Source organism: Microplitis mediator, chromosome 10 (genome assembly GCF_029852145.1).
Source record: "Microplitis mediator isolate UGA2020A chromosome 10, iyMicMedi2.1, whole genome shotgun sequence".
Taxonomy (NCBI): Eukaryota; Metazoa; Arthropoda; class Insecta; order Hymenoptera; family Braconidae; genus Microplitis; species Microplitis mediator.
Window position 1 is genome coordinate 20,062,537 of NC_079978.1, and position 22,241 is coordinate 20,084,777.

The following is a 22,241-nucleotide window of genomic DNA, read 5'->3' on the forward strand; positions in this document are numbered from 1 at the left end:
TATAAATCATTTTTCTGTCGTTTGTCCTTGAATGTTCGTCATTAATAATTGTTTGTCCTAATTTTATTTAATTATAAACAATTTAGATGACAATAAAGTTAGCAGACATTTAAAAATTTTTGGATTTTTTTTAACAAAAAAATAAATAATAAAAAAAATATTTTTAAAAATTGCACGTATACTTTACTAAATTTCCGACATGTGAATTTTTTTAGAAATTTTTTTTTTTTCATTATTGATGTCAAAAAAAAATTTTTTTAATTTCAAATGTCTGCTAACTTTATTATCATACAATTTAGTGTTTAGTTACTCAGACAGCATTCAAAGTCGGAATAACTGCTTTACCTCTTTTTGAAGACGTCCTCAAAAAGTCTCATAATGACTTCTTAAAGATGTCATTTTTAAGAACTCTTAATTGAGAGTTCTTGAAGACTCCATAAATAAGACGTCAGTTTTGTGACGTTTAAATGTATTCTTTTTTTTTAACTTCTTAATGAAGTCAAAATTAGGAGCTCCTTAAGTTGTCACGGTAAATTCATACTGAAGTCTTATTTGCGAAGTCAGAAAAAAGAACTTTTTTTAAAGATGTCTTACTGAGTTCGCTAGATGGCTCATTTGACATCTCCAGAACTTCTTCAAGACTTCTTTAAGATATTGATAAGACGTCCAAATCATAAATAGGAACTCATCAAGACGGCATTTTGCTATTTAGGTACCCGGGTGAAAATTTTTCGGACTTTTGTCCGAAAAAGTCTTTAGAACTCTAGAACTGAGTTTTTCAGACAGAAGTCCGAAAAATTTTCACCAGGGTAGCCCTTCCTATGCAAATTATAATTTTTTTTTATCACATTTGGTCTCTAGATACGAATTATACGCCACCTCCTGGACATTGGGTGGTTCTGTGTCACGCGGGATCAGTTTGAAATGTTTGTTTAACTTAAATTTATTTTCATTGTCATTACCATTACTGATTGTTTGATTAGACAAAAAGTAAGTATAATTAATAAGAATGATTTATCTGAGAGCTTGAGATTTATTATAGACTTTTTTAACAGACCATAAGACTAGGCCATACTGTCCGAATTTTTGAATGTTACTTTTTTATTTTGATTGATTTTTAATTTTCATAGCGGGAAATTTAAAAGTACTGCAAAATGGAAAATCTAATTTTTTTCAATTCATACCCAGATTAAAAAAAAAGAATTGAAAACGATCTGCAATGTTAAAGCTCCATAAGAAAAAGAATTGAAAGTCTTCAGAAGTATTGAAAAGAATTCAAATTTCTTCATTTTTTAAATTTAAAAATTTTTTTTTTAATCAGGGTGATAAATTTATAGATTTTTTATAGTTAATAAGTAAAGAATTTTATTGGTAGACAACAAATTAATAAAATAATGTACAACATATTAAATAAAAAAGATATTAGTACCGAAATGATAGTAAATTTAGATAAAATTCAAGTACGAGTTTTATTGCATTTGAGGAGTATTAAATTTCACGGGGCGTTAAGCATAAATTGTATATAGACAGTATAACAAAGTAAATCAGTCACTAGTTCAAGTCATTAAAATCATGTTAAAAATAATTATTTTTTTAATTTTAATTATCGTTAAGAACTCAAATGGAAGCGATTATGAACCCACCTGTAATGAGGTTGAAAGTAAATCAGTCGATTTACAATTAAGAAGGCATTTATTTTGTGATTATGACCCAACTTTACGTCCTAGTTTAAGTGCACACAGTACTCTAGATGTTAATGTTCATTTTATTCCTAAAACCGTTGAATTTGTAAGTTGAATGTAGTACTTTTTCTAAAATTTATGTTTTCAAATAAGTCTATACCATTTATGCATACACATAATAAAACAAAAATTACAGGATGATAGTTCCACAAACATTAATTTTCATACGTGGCTTATACTCGTAAGTATTTTAAATTAATTTTAATCAATTTACTACCTAATTTACCGTAATTCAAGATGGATTTACCGTAAAATACGGCGAATTTACTGCAAAGTCAGGTAGGTTTATCGCATTTTACGGTAAAAATACCAAATTACCGTAGATTTACGGTAAAACTACCGTTCATTTCGGTAAATCGGCATTTTACCGTAATTTGGGTCGCTACCCTAGTGGAAATTTTTCGGATTTTTCTCTGAATAACTGTGAAAAAGTCTTTATAACTTTAGAACTGAGTTTTTCAGAGAAAATTCCGACAAATTCCTATCCTAGTAGCAATAGAATTGGGCAAGATATTTGGAGAAGCACTTTGTAAAGAATTGGACAATTCTTGACCAAGATTCTTTATCCAGACTGGCGGCAGACTTGGGCCAGTCTGTGACCAGAATTTAACCAGATTCTTGACCCAGAATCTTGACATAGACTTGCACTAGAAACGCAAAAGACGACGAGCGCGCACCTATTCCCCTCCTTTCCACTTGAATGTAAAAAGTATACACAGAAAATAAAAAATTCTCGACTGAAGGTAAATATTCTTGATTCAAGAAAATTTTTTTGGAGACCTAAATTTTCTCAGATAAAGTAGAAATCTTTTCCGACCAAGACGAATTTTTTTTAACCAAGACAAATTCTCTTGGCTCAAGAAAATCTTGAATTGGTTCCCGAAAACGTTTGTCTTCAAAAATATTTTCTTGACTCAAGATAACTTTTTTTTTGTGTAGTATTGCAGTGGTTTTCATTTATATTCTAGTCAACAAGTTTAAAAATGTTATTATTTTATAATTACGCATTGAGTTTGTAGTAATGCCTAGAAAAATTGATTTCCAGAATTTTTTAGCACTTGAAAAATTTCGGAAGTTTCAAATTCTGACCACAGTCTGGCTCAAGTCTTGACCAATAATCTTGGTCAAGAATCTGGACCAATTCTTGATCTAAAATCTTTCTAAAGTATCTTGATCCATGCTGGCACAAGGCTTTTACCAAATTGCTACTAGGGTACCTAGGTTAGGCTCTTATAAAAAAAAAACGATTTAAAACGATTAGAAAAAAAAAATTTTTAAATACTTTTTAATGCTTTTGAATACTTTAAATACTTTTGAATCCCCCTTGAATTACCCGGGTGAATAGAATCACTTTTATAATATATTATTTATATTTATAGGAGTGGGATGACGTACATCTTCATTGGAATCCAGCTGATTTTGCCGGTATTAAAAGTCATCATGTAAAAACTAATGAAATTTGGATACCTGACTTTACTGTTTTTAATTCGTTAGTTTTTTTTGTTTTTAATTTAGACTATATATTATATTTAAGATAATACAAAAAAAATGATTATTAATAATATGTCGTTATATCGACAGAGGAGATTTAAGTCTAGATCAAAGTAGTATATCATTGACTGATTGTATTTTATCAGAAAATGGCACGATTCAATGTGCCATCCCAAGAGTCTTTACAGCTCATTGTCCTGCTGATTTTTCTGATTGGCCGTACGACAGTCACAATTGCACTTTACATTTTGGAACTTGGCAGTATTTTGGCGATAATATTAATTATCAATTCGAGGAAGACGCGGTAATATTAATTAATTAATATGTTATGTATATTATATATATTAATTGATGATATTTATATTTATACGATAAATGTAATCTATTATATAGATTTGGATGCATGAATTTGTTCAAAGCAATGAGTGGAATGTAGAAATAGGCAAATTGACAAAATCCTCTGAATTATATGAGACTTCATTCGATTCAATGGTATTTTTAAATGTTGAAATTCAAAGACGTCCATCCAAAAGCGTTTTACTTTACATAACACCAGCAATTGTTCTTAGTATTCTTACTGTATTAGCTCTATGCATTGATTTTAGTTCTACAGAACGAATAACATTAATAAGTACTAATTTTATATGTCATATTTTTTGTATTTTCGATTTACATTGGTATTTACCATCAAAAAATGCCGTTGGATCACCAAAAATACGTAAGTTTTTAATTATTTTATTAAATTGAATACTTAGATATTTTATCTACTCGTAAATTTCCTTTTTTTTCCACAGTTATTTTCTACGAAACATCTTTGATAATTACTGCATTTACATTTTTTTTTACGGCTTTCATGCGGAAAATTAACGCGCTTACAGTTCCAACACCTCAGTGGATTTCCTCTACAGTCGATTTTATTTATAATTGTCCGATTGGTCAATATTTAAAAATTAAAAGTCTCTGTAAAAAAGAGGGAAATTTTTCAAATGAAACTGATAATCAAACTGAGCAATTAGAAAATAATAACACTCTGTGGACGGAATGTGTAAATCTATTGGAATTGTTGGCTCTTGTTTCTATAATAATTACATATATAATTTTACTTGGACTTCTTACACCAGCTACTCCACGTCATATCATAGAATTTTATGTTTTTTAGAAACTTTGTCCATTACTAATTGTTAAGTTTTTAAAGATATATATTTTAAATCAGGTGTTCGTTATAACTGATGACTATCATCAATTTTGTAATAAAAATAATATATTTCATATCTATAAAATATTTATTGAAATTTTCCTTTAATGTTTGTCAAAAAATTTTTAATTTTTAAACTTATTGTAAGTCTCTATGACACGAAATATAATATGAAATGTTTGTTCTGTTTTGTTCAATAAAGAAAATAATTTATAGTATATTCAAGTACGTATTCAAATATTTTTTTGATAACTAGATAAATAAATGAGTGTTTTACGAATTTATAGAAATGTCTTTAAGGAGGTGCCTGATTCAGAAATCTAATTTGGAATGATTCAATCCATGCTAAAGTGTATATCTAATAGGGTGCTTCGTTTCCGGCGAAAGTATTTTTTTCGTTACTCATCAAGCAAAATATTGTTTTTTATGCTGAAACAAAAATTCCTCCCAAATTTGAGCTCTTAATACCAATCCTAAGTACATTCCATTTGATTTCAAAGATTTCCCATTTAAAATACACGTAAATTAAATTACTTTGTTTTTAACTTTCTAATACTCAGCTGCATTTTATGATATCGACGCGGTTTTGGTCGCAAATTGTAGGGCATTTGATGTTCTTTAAAAGTGATCATAGTTAATTAGCTGTAATTCCAGCTGTTTTACTAGTGTCCGTTGCGGAAGTTATATTTCCTATGAAATTGACCTTTATTGGCTTGCAGAGCGTAAACCAATGAAACTACACTAAAAATTCTAATAGAAATTTTATAGGAAATTTTATTCCCTTCAAAAAAAGTCCTATGAGTCAAGTCGCTTAAGTCCATAGTTTCCGAGTTATAGTAATTTTAATAATTTGAAAAATAAAATATTAAAAAAAACAATTACAATTGATATTTTATTTTTCAAATTATTAAAATTACTATAACTCGGAAACTATGGACTTAAGCGACTTGACTCATAGGACTTTTTTTGAAGGGAATAAAATTTCCTATAAAATTTCTATTAGCATTTTTAGTGTAGTTTCATTGGTTTACGTTCTGCAAGCCAATAAAGGTCAATTTCATAGGAAAAATAACTTCCGCGACGGACACTAGTAAAACAGCTGGAATTACAGCTAAGTAACTATGAGCACTTTTGAGGAACATCAAATGCCCTACAATTTGCGACCAAAACCGCGTCGATATCATAAAATGCAGCTGAGTATTAGAAAGTTAAAAAAAAAGTAATTTAATTTACATGTATTTTAAATGGGAAATCTTTGAAATCAAATGGAATGTACGTAGGATTGGAATTAAGAGCTCAAACTTGGCAGGAATTTTTGTTTCAGCATAAAAAACAATATTTTGCTTGATGAGCAATGAAAAAAATACTTTCGCCGGAAACGAAGCACCCTAATATCTATATATAATCAATTTTGCCAACTCTGAATTGTTTCGGATCGTGTTTGAATCATTCCAAATTAGATTTCTGAATCAGGGGTTCAAGCGTTACTAAATGACTCAAAAAAGCAACTAAGCTTTTTAATTTTTCAGCTGACAAAAATATCATTACAATTCTTTTTTTTAATTATAAAATTATTTGTAGTTCATTTGCACACATTTATTAATTTTTAATAAATTAAAATATTTAAAATACTTCTGTAGTAAAAATTTTAAATAAGATACGACAACAGAGCTCTTTGATAGATTGTCTGGACATCTGTTTGAACGTACATACGCTGAAGTCCAGTGTGTAGCAAAAATTTAAATAAATAATTTTCCTTCATTTAAAAACGGAGCAAAATATTTATCTCTATCATAACTGCCGCCTGTGGCAGCGTTGCTAAGGCGGTTTTGAGAGCGTCAACGACCACTATTTTTCTGAATTGTTAAATGAGCAGTCGGAGAAGGCTAGTTAGTACTTCCGACCCTTAATATTGTAAAGAAAGTGAAACTTACTTTAAATATTTGAAAATTTGAATACTTAGAAAACAATTCATTCTTCTTATTGAAAAAAATTCGACTATTATCAGTCAGTCAGTCAGATATTAACACAGTGTAACTGGTATCTAAATAAACATTTTGTACTTAAGATATCTTACGGAAGTATTTCGCTTCAAACTTGTACAAGACTGATGATGATGACTTGCTGATGATTGAAGATACAGATTTACGCAAGATTTTCTCAAGAGCTACTGGTGTTGATGATGCAGACTTGCTAAAGACTGGATACAGATTTACGTAAGACTTCCTTAAGATTGCTACTAGGGTGTTTCAAGAATTTCCATACATCGATTTAACAAATTGTTTTTAATCTATTAAATAATGCAGTAATTATATTATTTACAATCAAGCAATTAAATCTCCTAATTAAAATTATTCCAGAAAACTGTTTCGAGATTTATGTCACTTTTTCTTCTGCAGCTGGATATTCTGGCCATTTTACCTTAGTTGATTTAAGGAACAATTCATTTGGAAGATTATCTAGTTCACAAATCTGTATTAAAAAAAAAAAAAAAATGGGTTAATAATTGTGAAAATTGATAGCAGAAATAAATATTTACCGATTTACGAATATATCTGACTAAGTTTTCAACGAGCTCTGGATTTTCACACTTCATTTGCAAAATTCTTCGCCATACAGCTCCAGCTAGTACGTGATCGTTGCCTAACAAGCCTTCATCGTAGCCTATAATTGCAGCATTAAATTGGTATCCCATTTCCTGAATATGAGTTCTTACAACTGAGTTGCTAACATTCTACATAGAATAAAAATGTAGTTATTGATTCAAGTATTTAAATAGTATATTTTAAAAGTTTGAGGGCTAAATAACTTTCTTCCACTTACTCCAAGCTGTTTTTTTCTAACGTCAGTATCTTGCCACAATGCGCCTACCAAATTATGCCGGGTTTCAACCCCTTCGCGCCCTGCTGCCATCAATCTTACCATGAGCATCCACACATGTAACTCGGTGACCAAAAACCAAGAAAAAAATGTATCTGGCATTTCATGATCTGTAATACAAAAATAATTTAATATTTAATTGAAAAAGGAAATGGGAAGGCATCAGTTGCCTACAATTTTTTTGCCGATTGTATCAAATGCTTACAATATTTTTTCGTACATAATAAATGCATACTGCTCAGTTTCTTACTGCTTAGTTGCCTACCAAACTTTATTGCCTACAAAAATAAAAAATGTATATTCTAATTGCATAAAAAATTTATTGCAGACTGTTCTATTGCCTACTAAAAAAATATTTTATAATGTCCAATTGAATACTATTCAACTGTTTACCCATCAGAGAAATACCTGATTAATGTAGAAAAGCTTCTGATTTATTTGCTAAAAAAATCAAGTACTTATTGATGGAAAAAGATGAATGTTCAGTAGGGTGGGTTGAAAAAAAATTTTTTTTTGTTTTTCTTAGCATGGGGGTAGAATCTGTACCTTATAAAAAAGAAAATTTTTTTACTCAACATTTTGAGGTGGCGCACTCGTTTTTAAAATAAATAATTGATCAAACGGGGTAGTCCCAACGAAAAAAACTACATGGTGTTCTAGAATCTGTGGGGTGTCCCCTTGAAAGCTAATTGAAAGTCAGAAGTTGAAAAACTTTTTTTCCTATTATTTTTGTAATTTAAGTAAAAAATCCAAAAATGAAAAGCATTTTCTTTTGAATTAAAATGAAAGTGAAGTAAAAAAAAATCACATTCGACAATTATTAGATGTTTTCCACGATTTTGGACAAAAAAAAATTTTTTGTTGGAACTACTCCGTTTAATCAATTATTTATTTTAAAAACGAGTAGGCCACCTCAAAATGTTGAATAAAAATTTTTTTTTTTTCTTGAAAAAAATTTTTTTTTTATAAGGTACAAATTCTACCCCCATGCTAATAAAAACAAAAAAAAAAGTTTTTTTTCAACCCACCCTAATGTTCAGGACCGATCGTTTAAAAAAAAAAAAAAAAACTCAGATGATCTGAAAAATATCAGAACCACGGTAGTTTCCACAATATTAACTGGAAACTTCATTAAGTTTTCTATCAGATTAAAAATTAATTAACATTGTTAATGATTGAAAATATATTCATTTTTATGTTCATACTTATTATTTTTGTAGGCAATAAAGTTTGGTAGGCAACTGAGCAGTAAGAAACTGAGCAGTATGCATTTATTATGTACGCAAAAATATTTTAGGCATTTAATACAATTGGCAAAAAAATTGTAGGCAACTGATGCCTTCCCAAGGAAATTGCACACTAAAAAATATTGCGTATCTGTGTTAAATTTTTTGTGTTTAATCAACATATTTCACTGGGTTACTTGAAAATTTTAAATCGATTTACTATTTAACACTTTAAAAGTGTTACTTAGTACAAAAATTATAATTATTAACATTTATTGAGTGTTGATTTCAAATTAACACAAAGTTTATGTTAAAAAGTCAATCGATAGTCACGGAAAAATTATTAGAAAAATGAAAGTGAAATCGACATTTTATAAATGTCTATTTAACTCAAAAATTTTAATTATTAATACATTAAATTTACCATTTACTAAAAGCTGGAATTTTTGTCATACGAATAAAAAAGATTTAGTTGCAATTTCGAATTATTTCATATGATGTTTAAATTATTTTTTTGCTAAACAAAAATGTGTTTTTGTTTTTTTAAAAGAAATTAATTGATTTACTATTCACAACTGCTATGAAATATTACGTGATTTTTTTAAATCTTGACTCTAATGAAAACATTGTTTACTATCAAAAAATAGTTGAATGTTAAATGATAGTTGTTGTGACTATTGATACCCTCAAAATAATATATAAATTATATTTAATGAATTTCTATGGTAAAAGAATAAAATTTAAAAGTTAACATTTTTTTGTATCGCCATTGACATTTAAAAAGTGTTCAATTATGATCCTGAAGTTAGCAGACAGTTAAAAATTTTCGGATTTTATTTTGAAGAATTAAATTTGGAGGAAAAAAAAAAACTGAGAAAATGCACATATAGAAAATTAAAAAAACTATAGGTGCAATTTTTCCAAATATTTTTTTTTTATAATTTATCGTTTTTTAAAAAATCAAAAAATTATTAGACGTCGGCTAACTTCAGTATCATGTTCAATTCAATTCTCCTATTGACTAAATTTCAAGCTGAGATTTTAACATAAATTTAGTGTTAAAATTTAACATAAATAATCTGTGTTAAAAAATAACGCAAATAGTCTGTGTTAAAAATTAACACAAATATTGTGGGAACTAATTTAACACAACGAGTCTGTGTTAAGATTTTAACACAAATATTGTTTCAAATTTAACACAAGTAGTCTGTGATAATTTTATAACACAAATATTGTGTGGACGAATTTAACACAACTAGCCTGTGTTAAAAAATAACACAACTAGTCTGTGTTAAAAATTATCACAAATATTGTGTGAACTAATTTAATACAACTAGTCTGTGTTAATATTTTAACACAAATATTGTGTTCAAATTTAACACAAGTAGTCTGTGATAATTTTATAACACAAATATTGTGTGGACTAATTTAACACAACTAGCCTGTGTTAAAAAATAACACAACTAGTATGTGTTAAAAATTAACACAAATATTGTGAACTAATTTAACACAACTAGTCTGTGTTAAGATTTTAAAACAAATATTGTGTGGACGAATTTAACACAACTAGCCTGGGTTAAAAAATAACACAACTAGTCTGGGTTAAAAATTAATACAACTAGTCTGTGTTAAAAATTAACACAAATATTTTGTAAACTAATTTAACACAACTAGTCTGTTGAAATTTAAAAAAAAATTTGAATTGAAATTCAACACAAAGTCTCCCTGGTGGAAATTTTTCGGACTTTTCTCTGAAAAACTATGATACTGAAGTTAGTCGACGTCTAATGATTTTTGAATTCTTTTAAAAACAATAAATCATAACAAAAAAAATATTTGAAAAAATTGCACCTATAGTCTTTTTAATTTTCTACATGTGCATATTTTTGTTTTTATTTTTTTTTAAATTAAACTGTAGAAAAGAAAATTCAAAAATTGTCTACTGTCTGCTAACTTCAGGATCATGAAAAACTCTGAAAAACTCTTTAGAACTCTGGAGCTGAGTTTTTCAGAGAAAATTACCAAAAATTTCCACCAGGTCTGTGTTAAAAAATAGCAAATATTGTGTGGACTGTTTTTAACACAGTGTGTTTCTTTTGACACAATATTTTATTTACCTTTCATGAATTTAATATAATTAAGGCTGTCACAACTATGTCTATACAACAAGTATCCTTTTGTTCGAAAGATCTGAAAAACAAAAAAGCTTTTGTCACTATTTTTAAAAATACACAATAGTTTAGTTATAAAAATAATCTTACATATTTTTCGAAAGCATGATAGTAAACTTTTTCTTTCATCCTATTGTACAGACTTTCTTTAGGAACCATTTTAGCAGATGCACAGACTACCGAATTTGTCCAAATCTGCCTACCATTGGCATTTAATAAACTCGGTAAAATAAATCCTGGTGTCAAGTGTTTACACAATTTATTGACATTGTAAAATATTGAAACCCCATTGTTTAAAACGGCCATATTTGTTTACTGTGTCAATAAACAATTTTCATAAGTATATCTTAATTTTTTACGATCCCAAAGTTAGCAGACAATTAAAAATTTTCGGATTGTTTTTCCAACAAATCAATTACGAAAAAAAAAAAAAACTAGAAATATGCACATGTAAAAAAATTTAAAAACTACAAGTGCAATTTTTTCAAATTTTGATTTTTTTTTAATTTACCGCCTAAAAAAAAATCCAAAAATTATTAGACGTCGGCTAACTTTAGAATCATTAATTTTTTTACTAATAATAAAAAAATATAACTGGTTATAATGTACATGCAGGTTAGATAAATTTAAATATATACCTTATAAATACTGTTCATAACATAAATTACTCGCATAAATTTTATTATTTGAATAATTTCAAACAGAAGTTATGTAATGATCTTCGTTTAAAAACCTGTCGTTAATTGGACCCAGAGAACTTTCATGATTTTGAAAAAATGAAATATTTCAAGATCTCGAAAACGAGGTTTGTTGGGTTTTTTGACCACATGACGGCAGCGCTTTAACTTTTAGTTAAAAATGGAGGTCATCGGGAGTGTATGAGAGTCACATTTATAATAAAATAACTTATTAACGACACATATTTTTAATTACAGGAAATAATAAACGGTAATTAAAAATTTACTTTTTATAAAAAATGTTATTACTTTTTATCACAACTTTATTGTCTTAATGAAAAACGAAGGAGAGACTTGGCTTCACTGTCGCTTTATTGTTCACTACTTTTTCATTAATTCATAAACTATTTTTTATATAAATTTTTATATATTTTTTAAATATTTATTATCATTGCAAATCTTTCAGTACACGCGCGCTTTCATTAATAATTTTATCATAAATTTTTTCGAGCAACGACTAAATGTTAAATTACGATTTTTTTGTTAATTAAAAATTTTTTTTACTCTACTCAAAATCTTTTTGATTTAATTTTACTACTGAAGACGATGTTATTAATTTCGAAAATATTTTTACTGCAAATTTAATCTGTTAATTTTTTTACTCATTAATTTGAGTTTGAAATTCAAATTTTAAATTTTAAATATAAAGAGAGGTTCTGTTCGCTTTCCAATTATTTACAGAAATATATTCAGATAGTTATTGAAGTCTTAATTTCTTTAATTAAATTGTTTATAAAATTTGAAAATAATTAAAAACTATTACCAGTAAGACGTTCATTTGATCTGATACATTTTTTTTATAAATAATATTACATAATAAATTATTATAAACTGAAGATATTGATCTTTGAATTTTTTTTTTAAGACTCTAGGATGAAAGCCAAAACTAAAACAAAGAAAACGGATCGTAAATTTTCTCGGCATAAATTTCCCACAAAAGATCCACCGAAAATTGAAATCCCTAAGTATGATTTGTCGAATATATGTAAACCTATCGATACAAGTTTATGTAATTTGTATCAAGTAACAAAATTATTTGAAACTGCAAACGAAGAAATAAAATGTATTCTTACATACGAATGCGAAGTTATTTATGAATGCAAAATATGTCGAAGTTTGTTTCGAAGTTTGCTAAATTTTATTTCACACAAACGAATTTATTGTGTGGAAAAATTTAATATTTCAAATAACAAAAATGTCATCGACCCTCAAGTCATGGTTCGTAAAATTTGTGACATTTTATTTTAGATAAAAAAATTCGAGTTTGTCATTTAATTTTTTATTTTCAAAAGGTCGTGGAGAAACCCGTTGATTCTGAATGCAAAGAAAATCACAAGGTTGAGAAGTCATCAAAGAATCCGGCTCTCGACAAGAAGTTCAGTAAAAAAGATCTCACGTCAGTGATAACGATGTTGCAAAAAAAGCAAACAGATCCGAATTACGATGACGTTGAGGAACAGAATCGTCGAACTCATATTATTGCTGATACGGAACAAGTACTTTTAGAGGTATTGGATTCCAATCGCGCTGCATTTCAAACTGTTTTCGAACCAATGCTTTCAAATATTGCTGCAAATGACTTAATGAAGGCGCAGGTAATATAGAAATATATATATATTTTTTTATATAAAGTAAAAGACCCATTACCCGCTCACTTTTCATTAGAGAGAATAAATTACTCAATATAATTTGATAAATCCTAGTAGCAATCTTGAAGTTTTACGTAAATCTGTATCTCCAGTCTTCAGCAAGTCTGCGCCATTAGTTTTATTTATTTATTTATTTATTTTAACGCCAATCGGCTATACACTAATAAAATATAATATGATAAAAAGATATATATAATTATAAAATCTCAAAAGAAAAATAACACTCTACATAAAGATAATATTGTTGATTATTCGTATTGCAAAAGTAACTTCTTGGTACTGGCTGAGAATGAGGCAATTGTATTGCCAAAAAAGTCGATGTCCGAACAATTTCGATTGACTAGTCTTGCTATTCTGTTAAGTGAACCATGAATTACGTAGTTTTTATTTGATTTGACAGTGTAGAGTAGTCGAGATATCCTGAGACCAGGTCTAGGGCTAACAAACCCAAACATTTCAAGTGTTTCCGGAGAGTCTATTAGACTGTTGATAACTTTGTATACAAATGTCAAATCCGCGACTTCCCTTCTGCTTAGTTTTAGACGAGTCTGAGGCAAACCTTAAGTAATTCTGTAGTAATACTTGCGTAAGATGCATCAGAAGCTGCAGTATTGCTTAAGATACCTGGACATGGCTGCCCTGTTCGTTACCTCGTGAGTTGTCTATTCAGAATAAGTCTAGTAAATTCAGTTTCACCCACTTAATGTTCGATATAATTTTATCGAGTTATAGAATTATAAATTGTTAGCACTTTAAATTTAATTGAGGGCCACTGGGTTTCCCAAATAACACATTTACTTTTGTGATATCTATAAGATATCAGTTTTTATGCTAATTTTTGACTTATCGATAAGACACCAAGATGTTGATAAAACGATCAGAAATTTATGTCACCGAAAAAATGTCTATTTAAAAAACTTGACGACAAAAAGTAAATTACAAATAGTGGTAAAATAAGTGATCTAAATGACTTTTTAATTGAAATAAGACAGGAAAAATAATACAACTCTTTTCTGTCTCCGGAACCAACATTTGCATGTCGTATTTATATCAAAAAGGTGACATTGAGACAAGAAAAATTTGTCTTATTCTTTTAAAAGAAATCTTAAAGTTGTCTCTGTGCTCCGTGGGTTGCTGAAAGTACTGAGATTGAGCTTGGAGTGACAAAGAGCTAAAGAAACCCGATGTCTTAAGTAATTCTACAGCAACTCTGACCAAATATTCTTAGATATTACGTATACTACTCAAGAATTGCTGCACTTTCTACAGATTTCCGTAAGTCTTTCAGAAGAATCTTAAGCAAAACTTGATGAAATCTTTCGCAAGTCTACTTATAAAATCCACCTTCTTCAAGTCTTGTTTAAATCTTCCATAAGAAACTTGCTGAAGGGCATTCGTCAAGTCGCTTAAGACAATGCTACTAGGAAATGAAATGAAAAATCATTTTTTTTTTATAGTTATTTTTGTAGTTTTAAATATTAGAACAAAGTTTTAATTTTAAGAATAAAGTTGATAATTAATTATTATTAATTTTTTAAATAAGCTCGTGAGTGTACCCATAGTCGCTCACTAAAAGTTGTGATGTCCCATTACTCGATCAACACATGGCCCTACACGCGCTCAAAGACAATATCAATTGAACTATCATAAGTTTATTCATTTGGAGAATAATTTATAAAATATATTAATTTATTCTTTTATAATATCAATTTTTACAAATTTTAAAAATATATTTAATAACATATAATTATAACAATTATTAAAGAATTTAACGTAACCTAAATTTAATCTAACGAACGAACGCTACAGTAAAAAACGGCAAGCTGAGCGCGGTTTTGAAAACAGTCACTTAATTTAAATTTATAATAAATTATAAAATACTTTGATACGTCATATCCTAATATATTTAGATTCACAAATAATTATTTATCAATGATAATTTTTTTACTTAAAATTTTTTTATATAAAAATTATAAAAACTCATTAATCAGTTAAAGTGAGCGACTAATGGTACTGCTCCGGTTTAGGGTCTTTTACTTTATTGGACATTAAACTTAAAATAACGAAGTCTTATTCAAATCCTCTAATCCATTTAGACGACAGAATTACAAAATTTATTAAGCCGCGATACGGCGATACTTGGCCCAGATGGTCAGATTGTGGAGCTCAGTACTGATGAAAAAAGCAGCGATTCCCTACAGTATTTTAAGTATCCTGATAACACAGAGAATGAAAATCTCGTGTGTTCGATTTGTAACATAAATTTTTCGACCAAAAAAACATTAACTTTTCATATTAAGTCACTCCATACTCCCAATCGACTTGTCTATCCCTGCACTTGTTGCAACAGTTTATTTCCAAGTACTTGGGGTGTTTATCGGCATCTAGTAAAAGGTATAGTCCACTATTTTAAATAATAAAAAATTATCACGGCTAATTTGTGTAATAACCACTATTATTTTTTTAAAGTACATAGAAAGAGTAATACGCAAGTGCGAAAATTGCGAGCAGAAATCCAAGCAAAGGCATACCTCAGAGAATCTACTCGTGCTCAAGACATTGACCAAGACTGCGCTGATGATAAATTAAATAGTTTAAATGAATTGCGGTCGACGAATGAAACTCAGGTGCGTTACAAATTTTTACTGCGATACCAAAATTTATTATATTATTTATGATATTGAATAAATTAATCAAACAGGAATGGATGACACACTTGGAGTCAGACACAGAGCTCCAAAGATGTGGAGGCTGTAACAAAAGATTTGATAGAAAAGCTGCATTGCTTGCCCACTCTCAGATTTGTCAAAGACGTCAAGCTGCATGCAATGACGTCGCGACCAAATCGAAACGTAGTAAAGTTGTTTCTGAAACGACAACTGAAAAGTCGACACCTGAAAAATTGACTTCAACGCCCGAAGTTGGATCCAGCTCAGTCGTGGAGAGTCAGGATATTCCAACAAAAAAAATATCTACTGAATCAGAATCACTTGTAACGTCTTCAGAGGATCCTGATAGATTACTTAATTTACCCAACGTTTCACCCGCTGTCACAATTACTCGGTTATCTCAGCGACAACCACCCGCGGAAATTTCAATCAGGGTGGAAGGTGTCGCTAGTCTTAGCAAAGATGCATGGGAGAAAATGGGTAATGAAGCATCTGCGCTTTCACTTAATACTGATGTTGACCTTTTGAGAATACCCTCTGATACAACGCCGACTAAAACTTCTCCCAACGACAATGTATCGGATGACCCGGAAATAATATTCACGAACATTGAAAAGGCTCAAAGTGTTTCAGGAAATAAAGGAAGTAAAAAAAGAAAGATGGGAAAATCTAGCACTTCAACTGGTAAATTTATTTTCATTATTCTTTTAACTGATAACTAGGGACAAAATTTTTGCCTTAACTTCGAAACGAATGGTTTAAATGTTTAATATTACGGCGAAAATATTGGTATTATAAAAAAATTTTTTAAACAAAAGTTGTAGGAAATTTATTTTTATAAAAAAAATGTCTCTTATGATTTTTTTATACGTCCAATATTTTCACCGTAATTCCAAAATTACGATTTATAATGAATTATTCAAATTTTTGTTAATTATGAAAATCTTAATTTTGAAATTACGGTGAAAATATTGGTCGTATAAAAAAATGATAAGAGACATTTTCTTTGGAAAATAAAATTTCCTACAACTTTTATTTGAAAAATTTTTTTATACGGCAAATATTTTCACCGTAATTTCAAAATTAAGATTCATAATGAATGATTCAAATTTTTGTTAATTATGAAAATCTTAATTTTGAAATTACGGTGAAAATATTGGTCGTATAAAAAAATCACAAGAGACATTTACTCTAGAAAATAAAATTTCCTGCAACTTTTATTTGGAAAATTTTTTTATACGGCCAATATTTTCACCTTAATTTCAAAATTAATATTCATAATGAATGATTCAAATTTTTGTTAATTATGAAAATCTTAATTTTGAAATTACGGTGAAAATATTAGTCGTATAAAAAAATCACAAGAGACATTTTCTTTGGAAAATAAAATTTCCTACAACTTTTATTTGAAAAATTTTTTTATACGGTCAATATTTCCACTGTAATTCCAAAATTTGACACCATTAATTATTAATTTTTATTTTTAAATAAAAGCAAAAATCCTGGTCCTACTGATAACTAACTCCAAAAAATTATTATTTTAGACTCTAACAAGCGAATCAACTTATTGATGCAAGGAAAGCAGGAGAAAAAAAACTCTACAGAAACAAATTCAAGTCCAGATAAACCGGAGGACAAAATGACGAATTTTTCAAGTCCTAGAAAATTTGAATGTATACCCTGCAAACGTACGTTTTCCAATCTCACAAATTTACGGAGACATATGGCTGAGCACATAAGCTGGAATCGTTTCCGATGTAAACTGTGTGACTTTGAATGTTTTGACAAGATTGACTGCGTTGCTCATTGTAATAAAATTCATAATGCCAAGAATAGCCGGACGAGTATTGCGAACATGATAATAGAGTCGCCATTAAACGAAAAACCTACTGATTCTTCGAGAGGTTTACTAAAAAAACATCATATACTCAAAGATTCAGCAAAACATAAAATCATTGATGGAACAAAGTCAGCGATTTCAACTAATGATGTGAAAGTTAATCAAAAAGTCAACTCTAGCCAACATGGTAATTATAAAATTTTTTTAAAATTAAGCGAAAATAATTTTTCATTATTCTAGCATCGAAACTCAAAGTTTCAGTGTCTTACAGTCAGTCGAAATAAGATAATTTCAATTCAATGCTGCGAATAAACTTTTTGTCCCTTGGGAATCGTATTAAAAAAATCCATGTGAGAATCCAGCCCAGTTTCCTATGGGGGTTTCCTACATAGGAATCCAGATTCTCAGTTTCCTATGCGGATTTCCCATGTGGGAATCCTGGAATCCAGTTTCTTATGTAGATTTCCCATATGGGAATCCTGATACAGTTTCCTATGGGGATTTCCTACATGGGAATCCAGGTACTCAGTTTCCTATGTAGATTTTCCACATGGAAATCCTGATACACTGTTTCCTATGGGGGTTTCCTGCATGGGAATCCAGGTACTCAGTTTCTTATGTGGATTTTCCATATGGGAATCCTGATACCCAGTTTCCTATGGGGGTTTCCTACATAGGAATCCAGATTCTCAGTTTTCCATGCGGATTTCCCACATGGGAATCCTGATACCCAGTTTCCTATGAGGATTTCCTACATGGAAATCCAGGTACTCAGTTTCCTATGTGGATTTCCCACATGGGAATCCTGATACCTAGTTTCCTATGAGGATTTCCTACATGGAAATCCAGGTACTCAGTTTCCTATGTAGATTTCCCACATGGAAATCCTGATACACTGTTGCCTATGGGGGTTTCCTACAAGAAAATTTAGGCACTCAGTTTCCTATGTGGATTTCCCATATGGGAATCTAGATACCCATAGTTTCCTACATGGATTTTTATATAAATCTATACTTACTTATATGGACTTCTATGTCCACTGGCTAAAGGCTTTCACAATTTAAACTCTGATACCTATCATTTGTTGAATATTAATTTCAGACCATTAATTTTACTTACGTAAATAACAATTCTGACTGTGATTAAATTTTATAAAAATTAATGTAAATGACAAATAGTATTTATAGTTTCTGCTTAATTATAAATTGCAAATCACAATTTACGTTTACGCTAATAGTTAATCACTTCATTAGTTAAATTTATTTTTTTTTTTGACTGCTGACTGGAAGTTCAAGTTTTAATGCAGATAATGATAAAAAATATACTGTGTAACTTAAGATGAAAAACAATTTCAAACTACGGGTAATGTCACTCCACCCTGGTCTGAAATCGTTTTATTTCGTCCCTTGTCACACCATATACGATATAATTATTGATAATTACAGATGTCAAAGAAATTAATAAGTCTGGATCCTCTACTGATGAAAATGGTAGTTGCAGTCCTAAGCTAGATGAGGAATTAAGTGATGAAAAAAGTGAGCTGGTGAAGAAGGCAAGTCTAGATGAAGACCCCGAACTTCGACGGATGGTCATGGAGGTGATATTCGGTTCATCTGAAACAGTAAATGAACAACCCGGAAGTAGTGCTGAAGTACAAGAAATACGAGACTATAAAAAAATAAGCAAAATCTCTAGTAAGGTTTGTTCAGAGGATAAAAGTAGTTTGAACCGGCTAGAAACAATGCAATCGTTACAAAACAACAATCGGCTTGCCCGCCATACTAGGAATCGCACGAAAGTTGAAAATAAAGATTTCATTTATGATCTAGACGCAGTTCTAGTAAAAGAATCTGCTGATGATGAATTATGTGCTACAGAAATTATTGGCGACAACAATAAGAGTACGAATATTATGAAAGACAAATTTACTCCAGAGAGTGATCTCACTGTTGTCCTTTATCGGGACAGAGGTATAGCGGAAAGTAAATTTGGAAAAGTTGCTTAACATTAAAATTATTATTTTTAAGTTGATAATTTTTAGAAGCTCGTGTTGACTATTGTTTGAATGTTCTTTCAATTTTTGATAGTGTTATGCTCGTATACTCTTGAAAAAAAAAACACATCTTCTCATTACTTTGTCCTGTGGATATTAGACAGCAAATAAAAATTTTTGCTCGAATTAATTAACAGTATTTGTCAAGTTGTTGATAAGCGTCTATGTATAGTTGAAGAAAACAAGTTGTTAATAAATATGTACGTGAAAAAATACAACATATTCATATGCAGACTTGTACATAATTTCTATGTAATCCTTGAATAAATGATTTAACTCTGAATATAAATTGTAAGAAGCAGCATTTTATATGATCATCATGAAAAGAATAAAAATTTAAATAATTTATTATAAAAAATATTATTACTGTTTGAAGATTAAATTAAAATTTTTTTTTTAAAACAAAGAAAAAATCTTAAATTACTATTTGCAATTTACCGACGTCCTTGAAAACGAATTATTTATATGCATTATTATCTATATCGTTAAGAGAATAAGGAAAATTTTGTTCCCGCCATATCTATATGATAGAATTAGTTACTGTTATTGAAACTGGTATCATTAGATAGGCCTTGACTTGAATTTGTGCCTTTTCATAGTTTGAACTCTTTTTAATTCCCAAGCATTGGGATAAATAGATTTATCTATATCATTCGAATTACATTTAAATTACGCGAGAAAAAATAGATCGGATTTATTTTCTTTAAATAAATTAATACTTGAATTATTCTGTCACTAAATATGACTGAATGTCACTGAATATATAGATATATTATTTATATCGCGTTACTTATTACAAAATGACAGATTTTTATGCTCCCTTTTAGATTTAGGAAGCTTCTCAAAGCCAAAAAAGTGTACATAGAAAAAAAAAAGATTCATTGACACAAAAAATCTTTACTCGCCTAAAGAAAATTTTTACTTACACCAAGAAATTTTTTGCATTTAATTGATAATGCATAAAATTTCTTGGTGCAAATTAAAATTTTGTGCGGCAAGAAATCCTTTTTTTCTATGATTATGAAGTTAGCCGACATCTAATAATTTTTGGAATTTTTCAAAATCATAAATTATTAAAAAAAAAATACTTTAAGAAATTGCACTTTTAGTTTTTTAAATTTTCTACAAGTGCATATTTTTAGTTTTTTTAATTTTTGTAATTAACGAGTTGAAAATAAAATTCAAAAATTTTTAATTGTCTGCTAAATTCAGGATTATTTTTTTCATGATACTGAAGTTAGCAGACGTCTAATAATTTTTGGATTTTATTTTAGACAGTACATTATAAGAAAAAAAAAATTTTTTTTAAATTGCACCTGTAGTTTTTTAAATTCTCTACATGTGCATATTTTTAGTTTTTTTCTGATTGATTTGTTAAAAAAAAAATCCGAAAATTTTTAATTATCTGCTAACTTCAGGATCATTTTTTTTCTGCGTATTTTATAAATTTAGTAGTGATATTTGGGCACGTAGTGACTGCAAGTTGCTCGCGATTTAATAATATCGACAATTTTTTAACTACTCGATTTAAATCCGATTCAATCTCGAGCAACTCTACTTGAATGTTTGTTTCCGATTAAATCTGATAGAAATCCGATCGAGTTTCAATTTGAATTTTTAATCAGCGATTGCCTGACTCTTCGACGCTCCCCACTCTTAAGAAATATTAGACTTGTTCCTTAAGTATTTTCTCTTCTCTGTTCACTCTGTACTTGTATTTTTCCCCTCTTACGGAATGCCCCTTATCAAAAAACTTTCACTTTAAATACATAATCTCAGTTTAAATAGAAAGTAAAAATAATATTTTTGAAATTCCGGTGTCACTGAAGGTTCGGGTGCTACTGTTTCTTTACAATTACAGTTTACAGTAAACGAAAATCATCTGATAATAGTACGGCTGCCCAATTTAAAAATACAGTAAGCGATAAATTTTTCAAAATATTTTTTTTACTATTTTTAGTTTCAGTGGAGTCTTGTGGACATATTTCAAAATTTTATTTTTGTCAGTGTTTTGTACTGTGTTTTGAAATCGGACAGCCGAGTATATAAATTTTGAATAGAATGCTACTGAATTATTTGAATTTTCAAATTTTTTAAATTTAGCGGTCGGGATTTAACTCTTAGCATTTCATATTTTTTCTATAAATTATATACATTTGATGCCTGATTCCAAAGTCATATTTTATTCTAATGAATTATATGACATCATAATGAATTATATATTTATTATATCATGATATTAATATATAAATAAGAATATAAAAAAAAAATTTTTGGCTAATCCTAAAAATTATAGATTTGAATATGAGATTTTATTTGAAAATATTTTGAATGGGTTTTTAAATATTTTAAAAAAGCCCGGGCTTACTTACAGTGAGTCATATGATATGGGTGTGCCATAAAATGTATGTGTCATGTGTCCTCTATTTATAATTAACATAAAAAAACAACTGCGCAATGTTTTGTTATTAAATACTTCAGTTGTGACAAAATTTCATAAGTTTTTTTTCAAATAATAATTCAAACAATTTTCGGACAATATTATTTTTGTTTACACGAATAATTTAAAAAGTATTAACCATTTGAAA

At 28.9% G+C, this 22,241-nt stretch overlaps 3 protein-coding genes across 4 annotated transcripts; 2 read left to right on the forward strand and 1 right to left on the reverse strand.

Moving 5' to 3' along the window:
• Nucleotides 1-1,512: 1,512 nt before the first annotated feature.
• LOC130676176 (neuronal acetylcholine receptor subunit alpha-5-like) lies at nucleotides 1,513-4,616 on the forward strand. Its single transcript, XM_057482210.1, has 6 exons — nucleotides 1,513-1,788; nucleotides 1,879-1,923; nucleotides 3,122-3,231; nucleotides 3,324-3,537; nucleotides 3,627-3,951; nucleotides 4,028-4,616. The coding sequence occupies exons 1-6, from the start codon at nucleotides 1,573-1,575 to the stop codon at nucleotides 4,390-4,392; spliced, it is 1,275 nt and encodes a 424-aa protein (XP_057338193.1). The 5' UTR covers nucleotides 1,513-1,572; the 3' UTR covers nucleotides 4,393-4,616.
• Nucleotides 4,617-6,694: 2,078 nt separating this feature from the next.
• On the reverse strand, nucleotides 6,695-22,165 carry LOC130676699 (ubiquinol-cytochrome-c reductase complex assembly factor 1). Of its 2 annotated transcripts, none has more exons than XM_057483133.1 (6): nucleotides 22,026-22,165; nucleotides 10,796-11,020; nucleotides 10,652-10,724; nucleotides 7,252-7,418; nucleotides 6,968-7,162; nucleotides 6,695-6,900 (listed from the first exon to the last, which is right to left on the reverse strand). In XM_057483133.1, exons 2-6 carry the CDS (start codon nucleotides 11,009-11,011, stop codon nucleotides 6,805-6,807), a joined length of 747 nt encoding a protein of 248 aa, XP_057339116.1. In that variant the 5' UTR covers nucleotides 11,012-11,020; nucleotides 22,026-22,165; the 3' UTR covers nucleotides 6,695-6,804. The 2 variants fall into 2 exon arrangements, with proteins under 2 accessions (XP_057339116.1, XP_057339115.1); XM_057483132.1 differs by lacking the exon at nucleotides 22,026-22,165 and adding an exon at nucleotides 11,344-11,521.
• LOC130676696 (zinc finger protein 800) lies at nucleotides 11,517-19,991 on the forward strand. Its single transcript, XM_057483128.1, has 8 exons — nucleotides 11,517-11,653; nucleotides 12,308-12,660; nucleotides 12,735-13,037; nucleotides 15,188-15,485; nucleotides 15,561-15,718; nucleotides 15,793-16,444; nucleotides 17,305-17,787; nucleotides 19,046-19,991. The coding sequence occupies exons 2-8, from the start codon at nucleotides 12,316-12,318 to the stop codon at nucleotides 19,603-19,605; spliced, it is 2,799 nt and encodes a 932-aa protein (XP_057339111.1). The 5' UTR covers nucleotides 11,517-11,653; nucleotides 12,308-12,315; the 3' UTR covers nucleotides 19,606-19,991.
• Nucleotides 22,166-22,241: the final 76 nt, after the last annotated feature.